Source organism: Stegodyphus dumicola, chromosome 8 (genome assembly GCF_044657685.1).
Source record: "Stegodyphus dumicola isolate Sdum_Otavi_A_Nest chromosome 8, ASM4465768v1".
Lineage (NCBI taxonomy): Eukaryota > Metazoa > Arthropoda > Arachnida > Araneae > Eresidae > Stegodyphus > Stegodyphus dumicola.
In genome coordinates, this window is record NC_140775.1 from 174,611,744 (window position 1) to 174,632,214 (window position 20,471).

The 20,471-nt window shown below is 30.1% G+C and overlaps 2 protein-coding genes across 9 annotated transcripts in view; one reads left to right on the plus strand and one right to left on the minus strand.

Annotated features, from left to right (window-relative positions):
• On the plus strand, positions 1 to 15,501 carry LOC118194836 (putative RNA/DNA demethylase ALKBH6). The gene is made up of 6 exons (XM_035366038.1): positions 1 to 159; positions 489 to 618; positions 6,092 to 6,138; positions 10,332 to 10,436; positions 13,823 to 13,933; positions 15,220 to 15,501. The coding sequence occupies exons 1-6, from the start codon at positions 127 to 129 to the stop codon at positions 15,472 to 15,474; spliced, it is 681 nt and encodes a 226-aa protein (XP_035221929.1). The 5' UTR covers positions 1 to 126; the 3' UTR covers positions 15,475 to 15,501.
• LOC118194837 (uncharacterized) overlaps positions 15,092 to 20,471 on the minus strand; it is a 21,481-nt gene continuing 16,101 nt past the window's right edge. For 2 of the 8 annotated variants that reach the window (XM_035366039.2, XM_035366042.2), the window contains one exon: positions 15,092 to 15,390. The gene's annotated coding sequence lies outside the window, so the exon portion shown is untranslated. Of the gene's footprint in view, positions 15,391 to 17,280; positions 17,551 to 17,670; positions 20,295 to 20,471 lie in introns of all 8 variants that reach the window. The other 6 variants (XR_004759154.2, XR_015042817.1, XR_015042816.1 and 3 more) reach the window with 6 other exon arrangements.

A 20,471-nucleotide genomic window follows, 5' to 3' on the forward strand; every position in this document is an offset into this window, starting at 1 on the left:
AATGACCAATGAGTAAATATTATAACCTGGCATGATTCAACAGTAGGCTAAAAGACGTAAATGGTATAAACAGACATCGGCGTAAAATGTAAACATGATTGCATAGTTTCTAGTTTTCTGTCAGTTATGAAAGATGTACGAAATTTTAAAATAAAGGAGGTAAATTCGATAAATCTGCATTAATGTTTACTGTAGTGGTCTATGCCAGCTATACAAAGTTATTCTTATAGCTTTCATTACAACTAAATTTTGCATTTGCTTACCATTTCTTACTTTCTTTCCAATTTTTGCTCATGTTGAATTTTGTCTTTATTAACTATGCGATAAAATCGAACGAAAATTCTTGTAATATGTACTAATATGACACTAGGCAATAATCCTTTTTAAAGCTGCATATTTAATATTACAAAAGTTTAAATTGCAAATTGATTACTATTTGAATTCCGTTTCATTCTGTTAACCTACTTTTATTTTTACTGCTGTTCTAGTTGCCGGATTCTGCATATTATATTCCTCAATTCATAACACCAGCTGAAGAATCATACCTTCTAGAAAAAGTGTATGCTTCTCCTAAACCAAAATGGAAGACATTATCAAATAGGAAATTACAAAATTGGGGTAATATTTATTTATAATATTAACTAATCTTTATTCTCATTCTTTTTATATATATATATATATATATATAGTAGCTCAGTTCTGAATTTTTTTTAGTTTAACACCTTTATTTTTTCAATCTAATTCATGTTCTAATTAAAAGACATGTGAATTGAACATTTAGTTTAACACCTTTATTTTTTCAATCTAATTCATGTTCTAATTAAAAGACATGTGAATTGTGTATTATCTACCTGAGAAGTCTTCTTTTTATAGATTTAACTTCATGTAATATTTCCTTCTTAAAATGTTTTAATCTTAAATTTCTTATTCTCTTCTTATTATTTTTATTTCCTCTTTTTGTTTTTCATCTATTGAAAAGTTGTTTGAAATTTTTCTTTTTAATGTCCCGGTTCACACTTAAGTATTACTTAAATAGTTTTCTTTGATGAGATATTAACAACAACATGTCATAATTACAAAAACATTTGAAAGATTTGAGGTTTTTTTTTTTTTTTTTTTTTTTTTTGATGAACTAAAATAATTAAATATTTTTCTTTTAAACATTTCTATAGACTTTATGCATCATGAAAGTATCAAGATGTAAACCTCTGTTTGTTCTATTAACTAGAATCATTGTACTTTGATAAGTATAAATATTCTAACTTAATATCTAGATTCCATTTATTTATATCAGAAATTTTAGTTTATTGTCTGTTCATAAAAGTATAGCTTGTATTAAAAAAATGGATTCTGAAGAAAAATGGATTCTGTGTCTGATCACACTAAAAAATGATGACTTGTTCAAAATCTTCTCCTATGCTTTTTGCATAAAAGTATCTTAATTATTCCTTATTCCATTGGTTAAAGTGGAAATGTAAAATTCTAAGAGAAAAGAAACAAATATATTCTGAAATTAAAAAACAGAGAATTTTGTATAAAAATCCAAAATTTCATGACCATAGCCTGGGAGGATAAGTTTTGAGACTGCAGTAATGGTGATCTGAAAAAAAAAAAAAAAAAAAAAAATAGTAATTAAGCTAATCTTCAAACACAAAAACAATTATAGAATGCATGTAAAAAATTCCCTCTGAATATGGCCAAATTGTATAAAAGCCTTTTTCTGCTGTGTGTGTAAAAGGGAGAATGATGGAAGTTAATAGAATGTTAAGCAAGGATATTACTATGAAGCAAATTTTTTTTTAGAATAACTATTGCTTCAGAAGATTGAGAAAAAGATTATCAATAATTTACATTGAGTATTTGTTAATTATATTACATATTGAGTACATGATACTGATGGTATTAATTTTTCTTATTCCATCCAGATGCATCAAATGTTAAAACAAAAATAAAAATCAAGATTGAAAATCTCTTCTTCCTACATTAAGACATATATTTGTTGTTTTGTCCTTAGTACAGTTAAAGTTACCAAAATAGTTACTTGTACTTAAAGATAATTCTAAAAATGAAAAAGGTTTTAAAAGGGTTTTTTAAGTTCAGATTTACTGCCCAAAAGAATGAAAAAATTAGAAAATGGTGTTATCTATAGGGTCTAAAACCCATTCGGTTTGTTATTATAACCATCTAAATAATATTTTTATTGAACATTTTGACTCTTTTGGTGATTACATGAAATTAAGCATTTCAGAAAATATAGTAAAATATCTCAAAACATTAGCAAAAATTAATATATAATTACAGTTTTTTTAAAAAATTCTTTATCCGTTAACTGTGGTTTTTACAGGATGAAATACATAGCTGAAAGAAATAAAAATCAATTTCCTGTAGAAATTTTAAATCTTTTTACTAAAATCCTGAGTGATTTCAACAAAACATTTGTCAGATACAGAAGTATTTGGTTTTAAATTCAAGAGATGAACCATAAGAATTCATGGTTGAATTAGCTTATCCACTTAAAATTCAAGGGATTTGCCATGTTTTTGCACTCAAGGAATTGCCATGTTTTTCACTTGATACAATATAAATGAAAATAACAGAAACAGTGTGTTTAAATACTCTGATGGATATTAGTGGTATGATTTCATTATCCCAGATGGAAATTACACAGTTACAAAGTTGAACGATTATTTGAAAGATTATTTCTTTAACAACTTGGAAGAAAAAGTAGAGAAATATGAACCATCCTTTAAGTTTGGCATCCTAAGATCTCAACAATGATATATTATCAAATTATTGAATGAACATAAAATAGATTTATCTATAAGTAAATTGCAAAAAATATTAGGTTTTGAAGGTAATTTATTTATGAAGAACGTGGACAAGGCAAATACATCAGTGATATACTGGACAAAAATGACAATATCTACTTCACTGCGATATTGCAGAATGAGCTTTGATCAATAAGACATCGGATGTTATTCTTTCACATACAAACAAATGCTTACCACCAGGGAGTCAAACTGTAGAAATGTTTGATAAATCTGGTTTTTTAATGTAAAATACGAAGATGTTAAGAACATTACCATGAAAATTACAAATTAGAAAATAATAATAATGACTTATTAAACCTGAACAAACAACAAGTGAAATACAATTTAATATTTGAATCTGAAAATGAAATTTTCTTCTATGTAAATAAATTGTCTTAGATATTATAGAAAAAGAAGGGAAAAAAATCCAATGAACAGGGTTTTTAAAGATATTTGAACTGAAATGGGCAATGATGCATTCACAAACTGAGAGATTTACTCTATATGACAGGCAAAGGTTGAAAATATATAAACCATATTTTATTTCTAAGTAAAGCAAAAAGATTTATGACCTGGGTAATATGAATTGTTATTACATACAAGATATAAAGAGTTACAAATATAAAAAAATTGAAAAATAACAAAATACTGATCTCAAGGGCAAAACACAAAAATAGAATTTTTGCTCAAGAGTTTGGATGATTTTTCTCTTTTCATGTAGCTTTCTTTTATCAGACAGTCAATTTAAAGTTGTAAAATCAGATACAGTCAAAAGTCGTTAATTCGGACACCCGTAATCCGGAATGATCTATAATCCGGACCTCAAAGCTAAAATCTTTCTGCGCATGCGCCGCATCGACGCATGCGCATAGGCGTTTTACTCGTGCGCGCAAGACATTTACGACTGCGCATATGCATCTGCGCAAGTGCAGAATACGTTTTCGCGTGCGCGTTTAATGTATAACGGACGGTATAAGCTAAAATTATCTAATTATCTATTTCAGTTAATGTTGATAATTGCGTTGTTCCTTAATCTTCAAATTGGATCCGGCTTATTATTTTTTGCAGACTGTAAGAGCAATTTTCTAAAAGTAAGCTTGAACTTTCGATTATGTCAAATAGAATTTCCGATGCTGGAGCTCCCAAAGGATCTAGAAAACGAAAGTATGTTTCGATGTCCATCAAACAAAAAACGAATTGCTACAAAAAATGGATAAAAGCATATCCTTTGTTTATCTAACCGTTCCGAAATCTGTTTATCAATTTCACGCTGCTCTGCGCGGGGGGGGGGGGCACGTCGCGGCGCGCAATGAACTGGAAGTTGATCTGTCAACACTATCGTTATCGTCAGGGCAGATGTTTTTATTTTAGTCGGCTTATAATTCCTTACTAAATGTAGTATTTAATTTCGATGTACTCCGTCGTTGATATGATTTAAATCAAATTCCTCGTCATTATAAATATCACGAATACAAATCACATAGTTTTCTGGTTGCAATTTTCTAATTTCGGCTATGAGTAAGGTATGCTTTACGCATCCGCGCGTTAAAAGAAATGTTTAATAAAGTAAACAAATAAATATTAGGCTTCTTTTTTGGTAAATTTGGATACCCTTTAGATCATAATTGCTCATTATTTTATAAATTACGGTTTCATATTTTTAGTTTTATAATTTCTGCATGCCATCTTACCAGATTTAAACTGATGATCTATAATCCGAAAAAATCGATAATCCGGAATCGCCGAAGTCCCGACGAGTCCGGATTAAAGACTTTTGACTGTAGTACTTCCATTAGGAATGACCATGTAACATTTGTTGATGGATTATATTTGATTCCCTGCTTAGCACAATCTTCTGGCAAAAATAATGGAATCATGCATATTTTAGCAAAAAAGCAACCCAAAGGTTAAAAACAACTAGATCTATAGGAAACTAAAATTGAGAATTCATCTGTATTTTATCTTTTTAAGAATCTGGAGTAATTCCAAACTTGATACAAAGATCCCACATTGTTTTATGGAAAGGAATGCAACCATTTTTGTGTTTTAGAAGCTGTCTAAAACAGCTATTTGTAGACTCAGTTGTACTAGGTGATGAAAAGCGGATTCTTCATAAGAACATGCATTGAAAAAGGAACTGAAAACAAGCAGATAAAATACGAGAATTCATTACGAGCGCTGCCTTTTATCTAGTAAAAGTATTACAGTCTGTTTGGTGAAATTACAGAAGAATAATTTTATTTGATTCCATATAGTGGACCAGTTAGAGTGAACAGTACTATCAGCAATTCACAAATTCAGTGTGGAAATTCAGAGAAAATGTCTGGTTTGGGCATCATCATCAGTCAAGACAATGCCAAGCCTTATGTTATTCAAGTAATACTTTGAAAAATAAATAAATAAATAAACTTTGATAAAAATTGAAAGATTTAAGATGGAAAATCCCCCAGCTACCATTTATTTTCCAAACCTTTGTCCTCCAGATTTTCATCTGTTCTAATCTCTGTAGAATAATTTGCATAGTAAAACGTTCGATTCTGTGGTTGTCAGAAACTATTGTATAACATTTGCAGAAAACCATGGTAATATCTACAAAGGAAAATCCCAAAAATTTGTAAAACATGGAAAGACTCTAGAGAAAATGGTGGTAACTATATCATGCATAAAGAAATCTATCTCTTTCAAATATGACTACTTGTGTTTTATTTTCAAATAGAGTACAGAAGTTTGCAGTCATCCAGTACATAATTCAGATGACAACAGAATATAAAGGAAATCAAAAAAGAAATAAAAGTATTATGGAATATCAAATTAGTAAAATAGCTTAAGTTTCGGGTTGAAACACTATTAGTTTCTTTTCAAATTCAATATTTCATGATAAAATATTGCCTGCCTTTAAATTTTAGAATTGAATGCATGTGTAATTTCTTATACAGATGCATCCCATCTAGGAGAAGGCCTTTAAATATTCTGTCTAGTTAATTACTTCTTAAAAATCCTAAAAATTATGCTACATATCAAAACTATGAGGGAGACATAGCCTAAAAAAAAGATTCTTGTATTGATTTTGGAAAATATTTTGTTAGTCCTATATGGAAAGTAATAATCTTGATAACTTCTCTAACTTCTCTAGAACTGGTTTGAAAGTTTGTTTCTTTTAAGATAATTTTTTTTAAACAGCTAGTTAATCAGAAGTTTTACAAGTAAAACAACAATATTTTACACTGAAGCAAAATTAATTTTATATTTTATTTTCTTATTTATTCATCTATTTTTGGTAGGAGGACTTCCGCATCCTAAAGGAATGATAGAAGAAGAATTACCGGAGGTAAACTTTAATTTCTGTATCAGACATAAAATATCTGTTTTCCATTATACACAAACAAAATTGAACAAACTCACCATACTTAAGATTAAACTGTAATTAAGTGTTAAAACCTACGGTACTGTCCTGTTATTGGGATCAGGTTCAGAAATGTATGTGCATATATGGGTATATGTAGGCACACACATATATTCATGCTTACATATATATATATGAACACATACATGCATAGATATATACATTTTTGGGTCTGGTCCTGATAACAGAACAGTTCCAAAGCTACTCTGCAGAGATTTAAAATAGTATTTTAAATTTAAGTGAGATGAAGGCTATCCTAACTTTCTAATATTTTTTGCAAGGTAAATTGATATTGTTAATTATTATAATACCAAATCTGTGGGCTGCAGAAGATTTTTAAAAAGACCACTAGTACAGAAGGGAAATTCCAAAATATTCAAATAAGTTGACATATCTTTAATATTAAATAATGAAGAATCTGTACATGTGTAAGTATGTTTGTCATACTGTAAAAATAATGTGAGTACCTGGAGCCACCCAATTTGGAACTCGCATAATTCATCTGTTGAACAGGGACACAACAAAACCTGAATTTTGAATTCCTTAGTTCTTTACATTATATTTTGTGCAAATATGATGAGTTTTTGATTAACAGATTCAGCAGTTTAAAAGCAATCTGTTGCCACTTGGCAAAACACACGATGTTTAAGTTTAAAATTTAATAAAAAAACTCTGATTTAAAAGAAGTGTGTTGCCACTCAGCAGAGTATTAGAATTTATCTTTCAAATTTAATCAGAAAACCAATGATTTAACAAAACTGTGCTACAACTGCTTAAAATAAAATATTTTTTTCTTCCATACACCATTGTGTTGTTTGTCATTTGGCTAAGCATAAGATATTTAAATTTTATTTCAAATTTAATCTATCCATTATTGATTAACAAACTACGTGATTTAAAAACAATAAATGCAGTAAATATATCTTTCTTTTTTACAATAACCATTTTATGTGGGTAGCCATGCAAGCTAGTTATTTTCATACAAATTGTTACATTCATACTTTTTTGGGAGGAGGGGGGGCATATCACTTTATCTGTTAAGAAAAATCATTTATAACACCATTGTTCAAAAAACCAAATCTCTTTCTCACTTTCGTCTGTGGATATGAGTGTATATCATATTTTTGACATTATATTTTACTAATTAAGAAAAAATGTTTCTAATATTATCATTTAGATGTTTTTAAAGAAATTCAGTCTATCTGTATTAATGTAAATCAAGATATACTTAAGAGGATCCAAATCTTGCAAAACCTTCTTAAAAATAAAAATATTTTTTTAAATAAAGTATGAGGATTTTTATAATGAAGATGTAACTTTCCTTCTTAAAGTACTAATAGTTTTTTTTTTTAGTAACTAAGAAAGAGCTGTTCTTTAAAATATTACATTCATTGTGTATACAGTATATACAATAGCATTCTTTTAAAGAAAAAAACCAGTATATAGTTTTAATATAAAATATATAGAAAAGAGAATTATCACTTATTGGAGGATTATTCTGAAGTTTCATATAAAATCTAAAAAAATTCTTTCTATATGCGGATAAAATTTTTAAACGAAAAAAAAAGTAATGAAAGACTTTTATGACTTATACTTTTTTATTTCTATAACCTCAAATTTAAAAGAATATAGAATATATATAAGAAAGTTATTATATTGCCAGAGTATTTCTGCTTAGAGAATAATTTACTTTTAACCCCTCGCTCGCTTTCTCTTAAGATAATTAGAGTACTGAACTACGAATCTAATGATTATCAAGTCGTAAGACTTTCTGTTTTGTGCTATTTTTAACATTCATTCTATTGGTTTCTATCTTTATTTGTAAGAATTTATTTATTGAGTTTTATTTATAAAATATGTATTATATTCCCCTTTTTTACAAAATGAAAAGTTTTAACAATTAAATATTAAATTTTAATTATTAAATATTAATTAAAACATGCATAAATAATGATAATAATTTAAAGGAAAAATTCAAATTTATACTTATTTTCTAATTATTAAAATCTATAGGTTGATACAAGAAATTTCTGTTGGCTTTATATTATAGTTCAGATTAAATTTTCAGGCAGACATTAAATTAAAATAATTTGAGCTATTTAGTGTTTAATTTGGTGATTTAACTTCTAAACAACTTACTTTTAGCTTAAATTAATAAAGTATGAAAACATTTTAATTTTTTAAAAAAAATTTTCCAGGGAGAAAGAAAATTGAAAATAAATAATGATAATGTTTTCTCTTTTTTACTATTAAGTATTTCTAACACATACAGAAAAAATACTTATGTTTTTATGTAAATAATTATAGTCTTTCTTATTTCTTTCTACAACTTGACACTTAATGGAATTTTGATTCTGATAAATTTTGTAGCCTTGAAGAAAAAATCTACATTTTTTTAGATTATTACTTATTACATATAAAATATACAGTTTTATTGTGCAAGTGGGTCCATATTTTCCTTAGTATTTATTTTTTGGCATATCATGTCATACTGATGGTTTTAGCACTTCCATTAGTTATGTCAATTAAAAGATTACTTTTGCAAGGTATGGCCAGGAAGTACAGCTGCTGTTTATAGAGTACTGTTCACTGTGGGGTATTAGGAGGGGCAGTCTGAATAATAAGTTAGACACTTTTTCAATAAATATCATATCTTACAGATGTATTTAAAAAAAGATGACTAATGTACAAAATTAAAAGTAAAATTAGATGGTTAGGATAGGTTATCTGAATATAGCAAAGTGCACAAGGGCTATCTGCATAACAAGAAGGATGTCGCCATGGAGGACTGTCTAAGAGTCCTTTTCTAAGGACTTTCCTCATGTTCATGTTACATATGGAAAAAAACATGAAAACCAATTATGCAGCCAGCCCACTTGCCTGGGATCAAACTCAGGTTGAACTTCTAGTATTCAATGGTCTTAACCACTTGGAGTTGATAGGTGTAAAAATGATTCAACTGCATAAAATGATCTGTGAAACAAAAAAGGAAGGGGGGAACAGAGGCAAAATTCATGTTTGAACCTATTACCATTTGTGAACAACACATATGAGAATTCCATAATACAGTAAACTCTCTCTAAAATAACTGTCATAGTTTGAAGATGATTTTAGTCTTCAAGCAGTGACGGTCATCTTTATGTTTATTTAATTGTCATAAATATTAGTCACTTTCAGAAGTGTCTCTGGGGTGATCATCATGAGAAGTTCAGATTAATTTGCTTTATTAAAAATAAGAATAATAATAGTTTTATACTTCTTTAGTATTGAAACATGTGTATAATTTTTACAGTGTAAAATAATACGAAGTAATGCAAATTTTAAAATGTCTGAAAAATGTCTAAACTGTAAACATAAAAATAGTATTATCATAATTAAAAAAAAAAGAAAGAGGAAAACTGAATTTCTGAAGGTGACAAGTTAGCTGTAAGGCATGCAGAAAAGCTCATTTCTTTAACTTCATTATAAGTAAGTGAATATAATCATCTTACTTAAATTATAGCATTAACAAAATTATAAACAACTGCAATTTAATGCTTTAAACATTTTCAACTTTGAAAAGTTACTGGTTGCATTCCAAATGAAGTCAGGCAAACATATATTCCATTTCCAGTGATTTAAAAAAAAAAAAATAAATAAAATAAAATAAAATAAATTTCAGCTTCGAATATATCATTACATGATAATTCAATTTCATGATTTAACTGATGATATAATGATATGTAGATGTAACTTGTAGTAATAATAATACATTATGAGTGTATCTGTATTTAAGAGATGCAGGTTTTAGATTCAGTTTCAATGGAAAATTATTTTACTCTAATGCATCTTGCTAATTCAGAAGATGTTAAGAGATGGTAAGTTCAAACTAAAAAAAAATTTGTTTTCAACAACTATATTAATAGGATTGAAAAGACTAACTGCTACATTACTTACTGTTGCAGACAATCTTTGCAAATATTTTAATTTTAAATTTGCTTTAAACAATACTTTTACTAATTGTTGTTGCATTAAATTAAAAAAAAATGCATAATTTGTTTTGTTTGAAATAATTAATATTTTTTATTGTTTATATTGCAGTATTTCTCACATAATTTATTAAAATTTCTTTTCTGTAGTGGCTGAAAGATTACGTGAAAAAAGTTAAAGATCTTAATATATTTGAAGATAAAGTTCCGAATCATGTATTAGTAAATGAGTATCTTCCTGGACAAGGTATCATGGTATGTACAATAGTATAAAAATAATTATAATCTGTAAATTATTAAAAGAATAGCATTCAGTTAATAGTGAAAAATTTTTTAATAAAAATTAAGCAACATTTTTATTTTTTGAGTGATCTTATTAAATTATAGCCGTACTATACCTCCACACACAGTTTTAGATAATAATATGCATCTTTATGATGATAATTAATTTTATTGCATATGAATACAAGGTCTGTCCTGGAAGTAATGTCAGTAAGTCTATTAAAAAATTATTTATTGAATTTATCGTTAGAAGTGTTTAAAAATCTTCAAAATACTGTCTTTTTGCATTGATACATTGGCTTCAGTTGGACTTCAGCTCTTGAATACGCCACTGTAGCCCTCCTCCTCCCTCCTTTAATGCTGTGGTGCAAGCTGCTTTGACCCCATCCACTGTTCCAAAATGCTTGCCTTTTAAGGCATGGAAACAGAAAAAAGTCGGGAAGGGGGGCAGCCAAGTCCGGGCCGTACAGGGGCTGGGGGATCATTGACACCCCTGCTTTGACCAGGTAGTCGGTGACCATGAAGGCACTGTGGGCCGACGCATTATCATGGTACAACTTCCAGTTGTCTGCAATGTCCGGCCGGATGTGTTGAACCCTGCGTTTCAATCTTTTGAGGAATTCCACATAAAATTTGGGGTTCACAGTGGTTCCAGGTTCTACAAACTCATGATGAACCAGTCCGTGGATGTCAAAAAACACAAGGAGCATGATCTTGATCTTTGATTTGCTCATCCTAGCTTTCTTCGGGCGAGGGGATGAGGGTATGTGCCACTCCAATGACTGCCTTTTGGTCTCCAAGTCATATTCAAATACCCAAGTCTCGTCACCTGTAATGATGTTGTCCAAAAATTTTTGATGACGTTTGCTCATGTCGAGGTTTTTCTGGCACGTTTCAACGCATCGTGACTTTTGGTCATCAGTGAGCACTTTTAGTACCATTTTTGTGTACACCTTCTGCATGCCAATATGGTTCGTAACGATTTCATGGACTTGAGCTTTCGGAATGTTTAACATGTTGGCCATTAAACGAACACTTAATCATCTGTCCGAATTCAACAGTTTCTTCATTTTTCTTGAATCTTGGATATCAAAATAATCGGTCCCATCCCCAAGTGCCGGCATTTTAGCAAGTCCCAAGTCTGTTCTTTGATTTACGACAATTCCACTGTGTGCTTTTACCCAGTGTAATTTAACAATATGTTTTCTTTCAGCCTTTTTAAACAAGTCTTTTATTTCATTAATCAGTAGATTTTTATGACCTGATTGGGCGAGTGCCTGAAGTGAAGATAGGGCATCAGTATAAATATTCGAATTTTTGTGCAAGTGTTGGAATTTGATAGTGGCAGGATTGTTGCCTATCGAGTGTGTGGATTATAATTCCGTGATATCACCCATCGCACTGGTCGACATCCAACCACTGTCATGTGAATATGGAATCGAGGGTTTGAGGAAGGTAATACTGAATGGCATGCAGAGTCTCAACACCCTCCCATGACTAATGTTCGAGAGGACAGACATATTGCGAGGTCAGCCTGCAAAACAATATCACCTTCTATTAGTCAGGAAATGGGCATGTTTGCAATATGCCCAGTATCAGCTCGTATGGTGCGTTGACATTTGCAGCAGCATGGACTATCAGCACGTCGACCATATTTCGCCTTCCCTTGACAATGCAACTCCGAGAGAGACGGCGACTCTGGTGTGCCAAAGGACAAAGTTGGATACAGGAGTGACACATTTTCATCATTTCTCATAAACATGTGATCGGTATCTCTAATTGATCGAACTAACATACTGAAAGCATTCAATTTATGAAACTACCCTTAAAGGGAGAGAAAGACTTTGTGTGCAAAGGTGAAGGGACAGCTTAAATGTTTTTGTGTGTTTATGTGCCGTGTTATTCTTTTTAGTTTACTAACCTAATTTTTTTTTCTTTTTCTTGTTAAGCTGCTAAATTGATTTTGTTTTTATTTGGACATGGCCAGCTCGTGTCGTTTGTTGTTGCAAGGGTTGCGCCCGCTTTCCTTCATAAGGCTCAACAAACCAGGCGGAAGGGCTGCACCCGTATAAAAAACAAAACAAAACAGGAGTGACACAATGTCGTCTTTTCAGACGAGTCTCGGTTCTTTGTGTAATATTCTGATGGCCATATACATGTCTGGAGGCTCCAAGGAGACCGCACATCACCTTCTTGCATCATATCAGCCTGGGGGCCCTGTACCTGGTATGATGGTTTGAGCAGTCATTGGGTACATGATGTGCACATTTGATTTTGTTTGTTGTTGAGTTTGGATTGACCATAATTTGAACGCAGCTTGGTAAATTTCCGGTTTTTTACTTTCTGTGGTTGTGCCCTATATTTGAGGCCTACCAAACACTATCTTCCAACAAGATAGTGCAAGACCAAATGTTGTACATCGTGTTCTGACCTTCCTCCGATACACATGGATACTCAGTTGTTACCCTGGCCTGTATGGTCTCCAGATCTGTCACCCATTGAAAACATCTGGTCATGGGTTGCTGAGAGACTGGCCTGCCACCTCTCTAATGCAGTTGAAGAAGTGGGGCATAGACTTGAAGCAGCATGGAATGAGTTGCCCGTTTCCTGTCATCCAAGCCCTAACTGAGTAAAGGCTGTTTTAGCTGCCAGTTATGGCAGCTGTTTCTACTAATTTTGCACTTCTCTAAACCCCCAAACTGCCTATAAATTTAAATATTTTGTCTTCATGCCATACTGTTTTATGTACAATAAATATCTTTTTTGTATTTGCTTTCCTTCATGGTGTTGCAAATTTAATGGCCAGCAGTGTATTTTATTTTTCCATTTTGTAATTAATTCTTAATTAGTTTCAAAACTTTTTTCTTGTTGAGTAAAGAAGGTCGGTGATAATAATTAGGAATATTAATTCATAAATAAGCTAATTTTTAAATATATATAATATATACCTTTTAAAAATCTTTTCATTTACTGATATTGAAAATATTAAAAAATAATAACTACCTAGTTTGTCTGATAAGAATTTTACTGATTTTGTCCAAGATAATGAACAAAACTGTAATATAATATTTATAGTACCTTAAAATCAATGCAAAGTTTTTTTCAATAATATTATAAAATATTGGTTAAATTCACAGAGTTACGGTTCAGTCTGAAACATATATAAACTATATAAATTCTAAACTATACAAATCAACAAATCTAATTAACCTAAATGGATGAGAAAAGCAGCAAAAATTATATCTGAAGTAATAGTAATGTGTATATATTATGCAAGTTATTTTTATTGTATGATTAAAATGAAAGTACAGAGCAAATTTCTGTAAATAACATGGATCTAATTTTATATTTTATTTCAGCCTCATGAAGATGGACCTCTCTTTTATCCTACAATTGCAACAATTAATCTTGGATCACATACTATATTAGATTATTATGAGAAAATTAATGTTTTAGAACATTCTAAGACAGTAAGTTCTAAATTTTATATTTTCTGCTCTTAAAAGGGAGAAAATCTTTTATATTAATACTTTTTATTTTTTCACATGATTTAAAAATATGAACATCATTTATTTAATTATTATTACTTTTTTGTACTTTGCTTCATGTAGAGTTTAATATTTCTAGAAGACACTAACCTAATCAGTATATTGGTTAGTTGAATTGGCTGTTATATGCTGCGTTCAGGTTTGAATCCTGGAAAAGGCATGGTTGTCTGTAGATTGCCATGATTGTAGTTGTCTTTCTTTCCTTATGAGGAAAATGTTGGCCATCTCATGTGGTGCATCTTCATTAGCATTAGTATCTTGAGTAATATTTTTGGTGATGATAATGATAGAACTACTAGATAAATTTGATATGGTGAAGACGCGGCAGTTAATACAGGTCTTAATTTTTGTCCTAGCATTTTTTAAGTAAACTTATGAAACATAAAATTTCTACTTTATATTACATTTTGTTTTTAAGTTGAATATTCTTCATTCTAATCTAAAATTAATAAATGTGTGCAATAAATCTTTCTTTTGAAATGCACTTTATCCAAACTAAAGGCTATTTATATGATTGTCGTATAATACAGATGAAGCATAAAACTTCACAACCGCAAAAGTCAAACTTATTCTTTAGCCATTAATGTTCAAATCAAAATTTTTATCAACCAATACTAATAAGGTAATATTATCCCCTGTACTGAGAAATAAGATAACTTCATCATTGTTAATCTAACATCAGTAACATAATCTTCAGTCATTATCATCACTCTTAAAAAAATAGGTAGATCATTTTGAAATGTAACATCTGTTTGTATTTATGCTTTTACGAATTAGAGCATAATAATTACGAGCACAAATTACGGCATCTAAAATGACGATAAATAAAAGTAACTAATTTTTTACGCGAGTGTCACTTCCAGGTCATAATAATAATTACCCTCAGTTTAATGTGAGAATTTCAGATTGCTTACTGATTAATTAAAAAAGACTTATACCATTTCCGTTAATTTTTCTTGTGCTCAAATTGCCCCAAACTCTTTATAAGCTATTTTCTCCCTCCCTACTGCATGCCAACTCTTTGAAGGCTTATAAAATGAATGGCTTTTAAGTATAAAGAATTTTTTTAAGAAATAAAAGTACCCAATGAAATAAGGTTTAATAATTTAATAATTTTACATCAGTAGAATTTAAAAAATGAATACCTATATCAACACATAACTGTAGTTTAAAAAATGACTTGTAGATTGTTACTTATTTTTTTCTAGGAAACAGAAAGCAATTATGTTGGATCATTGCTTTTAGAAAGGTGCAGTCTTCTTGTAGTTCAGCATGATTTATATCACAAGTACCTTCATGGAATACAGGAGAGAGAAGTGGATATAATTAATAACAAAATAAAGAATTTAAATGCTTGTAATAATCCAGTTGGATGTGAACTAAAAAGAAACACAAGAATTTCATTAACTATAAGACATGTACCACATACTGTCAAAGCAAAGTTTATATTTGGAGTAAGATAATAAATATTACATATATTGTTTCATTGATTTTAATTCATTAGTCACTTTATTCCTCATATATATCATTTTACATGTGTTTGTTTTAAATCTTCCATATCTCTTACATACTTGTTTATGCATAGTTCACATTTGACTGAATGTTGCAGTCAACTGATATAATGTTACCAGTTCTTTTTTACTTCCTTGTACAAAGTAAAAAGGAAGTATTGTCATTGCGAAAAGTTTCAGGCATCATATTTCAATGAAAATACCCATTTTCACCGCTATCGAATGCAATTTAACAAACTTTTTGCATGACATCTGTACGTAAGGACTCTTTTTCCCCCCCAAAATTATAAGACTGATTTAAAATGAATTCTAAAGAGAATTTTTTGTGGCGTCTGTGCGTACATACGTATCTTGTATAATTCGAAAACGAGTAGCTTCAAATTTAAGACCCAATAAACACGCGGAACAAATACTAATTCAGAAGTCAAACAACAAAAATCAGTGTTATATTTTCAAAATTTTCACAGGACTAGTTTCGATGGTTTTACCGAACCACCATCCTCAGGTGCAAAACCGCACCCATTTGCAGTTTTGCAGCTAACAAAGAATCTTGTGCTCAGATGCTTCTTAATGTTTAAGGACCATTGTTCCCAAATGGGAACATCATATTTAAAAAATTACCAAAATTTCAAATTTATTAATTGAACTTAACTAATATTTTAACACATAAAATGATTTTTTGAAATAAAACTGGAGGGCTGATCTTACTTTGTTTATTCACAAAATATGCAAAAAAAAAAAAAAAAAAAATATTTTCCGCTATACTAGATGTGTTGTGTCGTGTAATTTTTTTTAATTAACAAGTAAAATTTAATTGTCTTGCAATAATTTAAATCCACCCAAGAGGGACTCCTCTGTGGCAGCTATAATGTGATTATCATTAGCATTACGGTATACAAACACCCAAAATTTGCTCATGACCTTTTTCTTCTGACTTTGGCCGATCGCTCCATGCCATTTCGCGAACTGGATGGCCAAACCCCGAAATCAAGAAAAGATCGGACATTGGCCGGTCATTGTGAGGCGATATTGGCTGTTTTGCGATTTGGTCGGTTAATTCGGGAACTGGCAGACTTTGGGCTTTGGCTGTAACATTAACATACATACTTGTACATGAAATATTCAAATTATGAATATGAAATATTTTTCCTAATGGACCAAAGATTATTACGAATTTCTTTTCTTATGGATATGTGTGTACACACACATGCACTTAAACATTTACAGTATTAAGCTCAAGTTTGATTAAGTAACAATCTCATTAAAATGCTTATTGAGAACATGTGACAACAAAATGTGTAAATAGAAAATAAGGTTAGTTTGTCATATTTAATTACTATCAACAAAATTCAATAGTTTTATGGTAACTAAAACAGTGCTTAAGAATTTTAAGAACACTCTTATTAACATTAGCATATTAATATAGTAGATTAATTTCGCATTTACAAATTCTCTAATATGATACTTAAAAGATTACATTCCTTCTCATCCCCCTTTTTTTAATTATAAAAAGAAAAATTCAAGTTGAAAAAAGGTAAGAAGAGTATAGAATTTGGAAAAATGTTTGGAATTTAAGAAAATTTAGAAAAGTACGACAAGGTAAAAAAATTAAATACACAGCCATTTAAAACATCATGAATTATTGCTACCATATTTATAAATTTCACAAATATACCCCCTCCTAAAAATACAGGAAAAGATGCTTAACATAAAAAAGGTGGAAAAACAGAAAAGAAAATAAATAATATTTCTACTTACCCAAATAAAGATCTGTAATTAACTTTAAGTTAACATTCTTGGGGTTAATTCTCATGTTATGCATACATATGAGTTTTAATTACTGAATTTTCTCATATAATTAAATTCCTGTTTATCCATGCATTGCCCTTCAAAACAGTTCTTAGACTTTGATATTCAAATCTAAAGAAGACGAAAGTACTACAGTACAAAGTCCGAAATCCGGACTGGTCGGGACTTCGGCGATTCTGGATTTGGGATTTTTCCGGATAACAGATCATCAATTTAAATCTGGTAATACAGAAATTATACAATTAAAAATATGAAATCGTAATTTATGAAATAAAGAACAAATATGATCTAAAAGGTATCAAAATTTACAAAAAAAAAGCTTAATATTTATTTGTTTACTTTATTAAACATTTCTTTCAATGCAAGTTGTTTGAGATGCTACGACAAAAAATTCAGAAGGTTCCTTTTTGTTGTGTCATATACAGTGGACTTTCCAATGCCATACTCCTTGCATAATTTTGAGACGGATATGGCTTTATCCATTTTTTTTTGCAGCAATTCCACCTTTTGTTTAATGGATATCGAAACATGGTTTTGCTTTGTAGATCCTTTGGCAACTCCAGAATTGAAAGTTCAAGCTTAGTTTTTATAAACTTGCCATAATAATAACAATCTACAAAAAATAATAAGCTCGATCAAATTAGAAAACCAGGGAGCAGCACAGTCTCTTACATTAATTGAAATGCCTTAGAATCAGTAAAGTTAATTTTAGCCTAGTTTAATAGCGTCCATTATACATTATTGGTGTTGTATCACAAGATTGGCAACAAAAGCCAAGTTGTTTCGCTAAATCTTGTCTTGCTCCTATTACATACTGAATAAGGCCTGAATTGTATTAGTTTAGTTATTTACTATACCTACGTTTATTTCTTGCATATGCTTCAAACTAATCCGAGTCCTAGATGAATAAACTCCCACATATACTTAAGGCTTTATCTAGGTCCGGCACTCGATACCGCCTGGTGCAATCTCTATGGGTCCTAAATTCTGCTACAAAGCTCTTTCCTAAGTTCTAAATTTTCACCGTGCCTAAACTTTGGATCCCATTGCTTTCCCTAAATCATAAAAACTTCTCATCCCTTAATTTTGCCGCTCAGTGCTTCCCCAAATTCCAAAAATTTAGTCTTCCCTAAATTCTGCCGTCCAGTGCTGGCATATTCTGCTGCCGCTTCTGGGTTTATGGTGAATAACATATCAATTATTCTTAATTAAAATAGCACCAAATGTAATCTTTTGGCCTATGAGTTTCATTAACAAAAATCTATTTTTAGCATATGAAAAGAAATTTTTGTTGAATTTTTCATCATCAACATTCATCATTCGTTGAATTTTTCATTGTCAACATTTCTTAGAGCATTTAAAAATCTATAATCATCGCCAAGTGTAATGTTAGCATAAAAGGTTGCCATACTCTTGTTATTAAATTACTAATATAAAAAAAGTTTAGACATCACAGCATGAGTTATTACTTTTTGGATCATAGGCACTCTGTAACTTTTAATCATTGGCATTGGCATGAGTTATTACTGAAACTGTCACGTACTGATAAACATGCGGTCATGAAAGCAAATTATAATAAATAATGACTCGCCAGGTCGTCGTCAGGGATATAAAATAGGTGAATGTTTCGGTTTGAGATGTATGCCAAGTAGATACTCAGCTACGAAGCCAAATTATTAATCTCACAAATTTATGCTTACAAGATTGTTTTTCCATAATGAGGTATTTTATTTAGTGCCTAAGTGAAATTAAGAATCGGAATTTTTAAGTGAAAATCTCCACATGTTTTATTATGGAAAGAAAAATCAAGTGCGCATGTGTAAAGCATTAATAAAAGAAAAAAATGTTTGTGGCTTTGCGGTCTGGATTTTAGATCATTCCGGATAATGGACGTCCGGATTTCAGACTTTGTACTGTATAATCTTTTTGAAAGAACTCAACACTTTTGATGCATTGAGGCTTATAATGAAGTTAAAATATTGCTAGTTCTTGTTTGAAAAAGCTGATGACTGGTAGCAGGAAGCTCATAAGTTATGATGAGAAATAAACAGGTCTTGTTGAAATTATTTATATGATTTGAAGGTTTGAAAATATGTAAGTGAAGAAAATGTGAAAATTATGAAGGATATAGGATTTTATCCTACTGAGATATTCATGATATAATAACTCAAGAACAGTCGATAGAAAAGTAGAAAGAAGAAAACAAAATTAAAGGTGAAATAGCAGGTTCACCATTAGAATGTATAAATATGTACACAAGATATTAGGGGAGAGTGTAGAATCGCCCACTGCTTGGCGCGTTTTTAAGAATTGCACATACTCGGTATCCATGTACACGTCAACCTATTTTCACTTAAAAAAACATCCCAGAATTGCACAAAAATTGCATTGCACACACTCTTGACTTTATCTATGTACACATCGACCTATTTTTACTTAAAAAGTCAAAGAAAATTGACAAAAATCCAATTCTTCTTACTCTTGTAAAAAGCACCAAACAAATAAGTGGGCGATTCTGCACTTTAGCCAGATACTAACTTAAGTAGGTGAATTAATTAAGTTTCAGTTTAATGACATACACAGCTTTGCACAGTGTTTGTCATATTGCCTGAAGAAATGCCAGTATAATATTAAAAAAAAAAAAAAGAGTAGAAATATATGATATGTACATTTTTTCACAGAAAGAAAAATGAATAGCAATAAAAATTTTAGTATGACTAAGTTTTATTCTAAACAGTGTATTGTGTATATGAATTTTATATAAAAATTTCACTATTATGTAGTAAAAGCTTAGTGCTTTCCCAAATAATGAATGTCAGTCCTCAAAAGAATTGATAATATATACACAGGATGGCACAAAAATTTTCACATGCAAGATGATGCAATGACTGATGTGCAACAAAGCTTACCTGTAAAAAGAATACAGAAAGAGTATTGTTAATTAACCATGAATGAAGACACACCTAGGACAATGTAATGAGTTGTATGCAACAAACCAGATGTTAAAAATATTCAAATTTTTTATATTAACATTCTAGAAGGAAATATTCAATTTTATGTAACTGCTATTAATTATGTAAATAATAAATAAATAAAAAATGCAACATATTCATAAATTTAAGGAGAAAATGCACTTTAAA